We start from the raw sequence: 1,625 nt of genomic DNA, 5'->3' as shown, positions 1-1,625 counted from the left end.
TGATTGGTACAGTATTCCTCTTCTTACTGTCTTGATGTAGCTGTCGACGAGTGTATTTGAAGTTTTCTATGTTCATAAGAATCGTTTACGCATTCTAGTAGGGGCCACGAATAGTCTGCCCAAGTTAGTCATATAATCAGTTAAGATATTGTCGTTCGACAAAAGATGGTAATGAAAATCATCTACACGTTAGCATTTTGTTCTTGTTATCGTAGTTGCCACGCATAAATGTCGGTCCAAAGCTAAAGGAATGGCTTTCCAAGGCAGAAGATGTCGGAAAAAAAATTGGTTATGGAACAGATCAGAATCAGAGGATGTATAATTTTAATTGAACTCGAGAATTTGGCATGCCATTCATTCACGAAATGTGGATAAAAAGATTGGAGAAGCTAAATTTAGAAAGATGTAGAATATACATTTATAAGTGATTCATAAATATATCCCAACTCCGTCTTTTAGACTGTAGCCTTCCTGACAGCCGCGTATGCTTTGGCTTGCTTCAGTTTGCTCAGCGTTCCGGACAGTGGTCAGTTGATTTCTGTCGACATGAACAAAACAGCAACGTACACAATACCGAATGTCACCGGTGACGGTATGTATGATGGCGATGTTAATTTATGGCCTCTGTTCAGAGGTAAAACGGTAGTGCCGCCCAGTGCTATTGGCTTTGAGAAGCCGATTTGTAAAGACACGCTTTGGTTAAGCTACGGTCGAACCAGAAACAACAACGCACCCACTGTATTAACGGTGAAAGTTGTATGGTGATATTTTTGGTTTTGTTTCTTCTGATACAAGAAATAAAGAAAAAACGGAACCCCAAAACTGAATTTTGTGTAATTATATACCAATGAAAAAAAAACTGCAAATCCATTATAATTGAAAAATAAAACAAATAAACCAAGCGTAAAAAAATGTGAAATTAAACTTTGTTTCTCACCTAAAATCGAAAAAAATGCTGGTTGTTGTTGTTGTTGGCGGTTCTTACCGCGAGACAGTTCGGCGGCAACTGTGGCGCAGACCAGTGCCCGAGCCTGTAATATGGACGTCTGCTGACCAGTAATAATGATCAACCGCTTTGCGGACTGCGCGTTTTGGACTGTCCCTCGGCGGGACACTTCCACTTTGGCACCACTACGACGTTGAATGTCCAGCAATGTGAAGCCGTTCTTTTCAAGCACAGCGCCCACAATACATTCAACTACCTCAAGCATTCCCCGATCGATCCCTTCCCGTGCTTTCAAATTACATTGTCAGGCTTGGCTGCTGCCGCTGAGAATACTTGCGCTGTTGTTCGTGGTCTTGTTTTCGATGCTACTGCTTCTGCTTGGATTGGATTGGATAACCTTTCGAAATGGATAAACCAAACGCCACTCATATCATTAATATTTACGACAACCACGCGGAGAGTGTTGTGAATCAATTAGCCACTTCGTACGATGGACTCAGCGGTCTTGATGAATTGTGTGCTAAACGGTTTGTCGATCTGATGAACCGAAATGTCTTCCCTCTCTTTGGTCTGTCGACGCGTCATTCATTTACTGAACATGAATTTTTTTGTTGCCATCCTTTTTTTTTAATTATATGACTGCATGCTTGTCGCATGTATTTGTTGTTGAGAACAGTTG

At 41.0% G+C, this 1,625-nt stretch overlaps 1 protein-coding gene across 1 annotated transcript; it reads left to right on the top strand.

Annotated features, from left to right (window-relative positions):
• The first annotated feature begins 250 nt into the window (after positions 1-250).
• Positions 251-765, top strand: Tsp_15698 (conserved hypothetical protein). Its single transcript, XM_003368797.1, has 2 exons — positions 251-316; positions 460-765. Exons 1-2 carry the CDS (start codon positions 251-253, stop codon positions 763-765), a joined length of 372 nt encoding a protein of 123 aa, XP_003368845.1.
• Positions 766-1,625: the final 860 nt, after the last annotated feature.

This window comes from Trichinella spiralis (genome assembly GCF_000181795.1).
Source record: "Trichinella spiralis strain ISS 195 chromosome Unknown Scfld1876, whole genome shotgun sequence".
Classification (NCBI taxonomy): Eukaryota; Metazoa; Nematoda; class Enoplea; order Trichinellida; family Trichinellidae; genus Trichinella; species Trichinella spiralis.
This window is presented reverse-complemented; position numbering and strand designations above follow the sequence as displayed.

Excerpts from the sequence above, each read along its gene's own strand:
- Tsp_15698 (XM_003368797.1), top strand. The coding sequence starts at position 251 with ATGGCTTTCCAAGGCAGAAGATGTCGGAAAAAAAATTGGTTATGGAAC. Across the intron at positions 317-459 it reads ACAGATCAGAATCAGAGGAT|ACTGTAGCCTTCCTGACAGC; the intron begins GTATAATTTTAA and ends TCCGTCTTTTAG.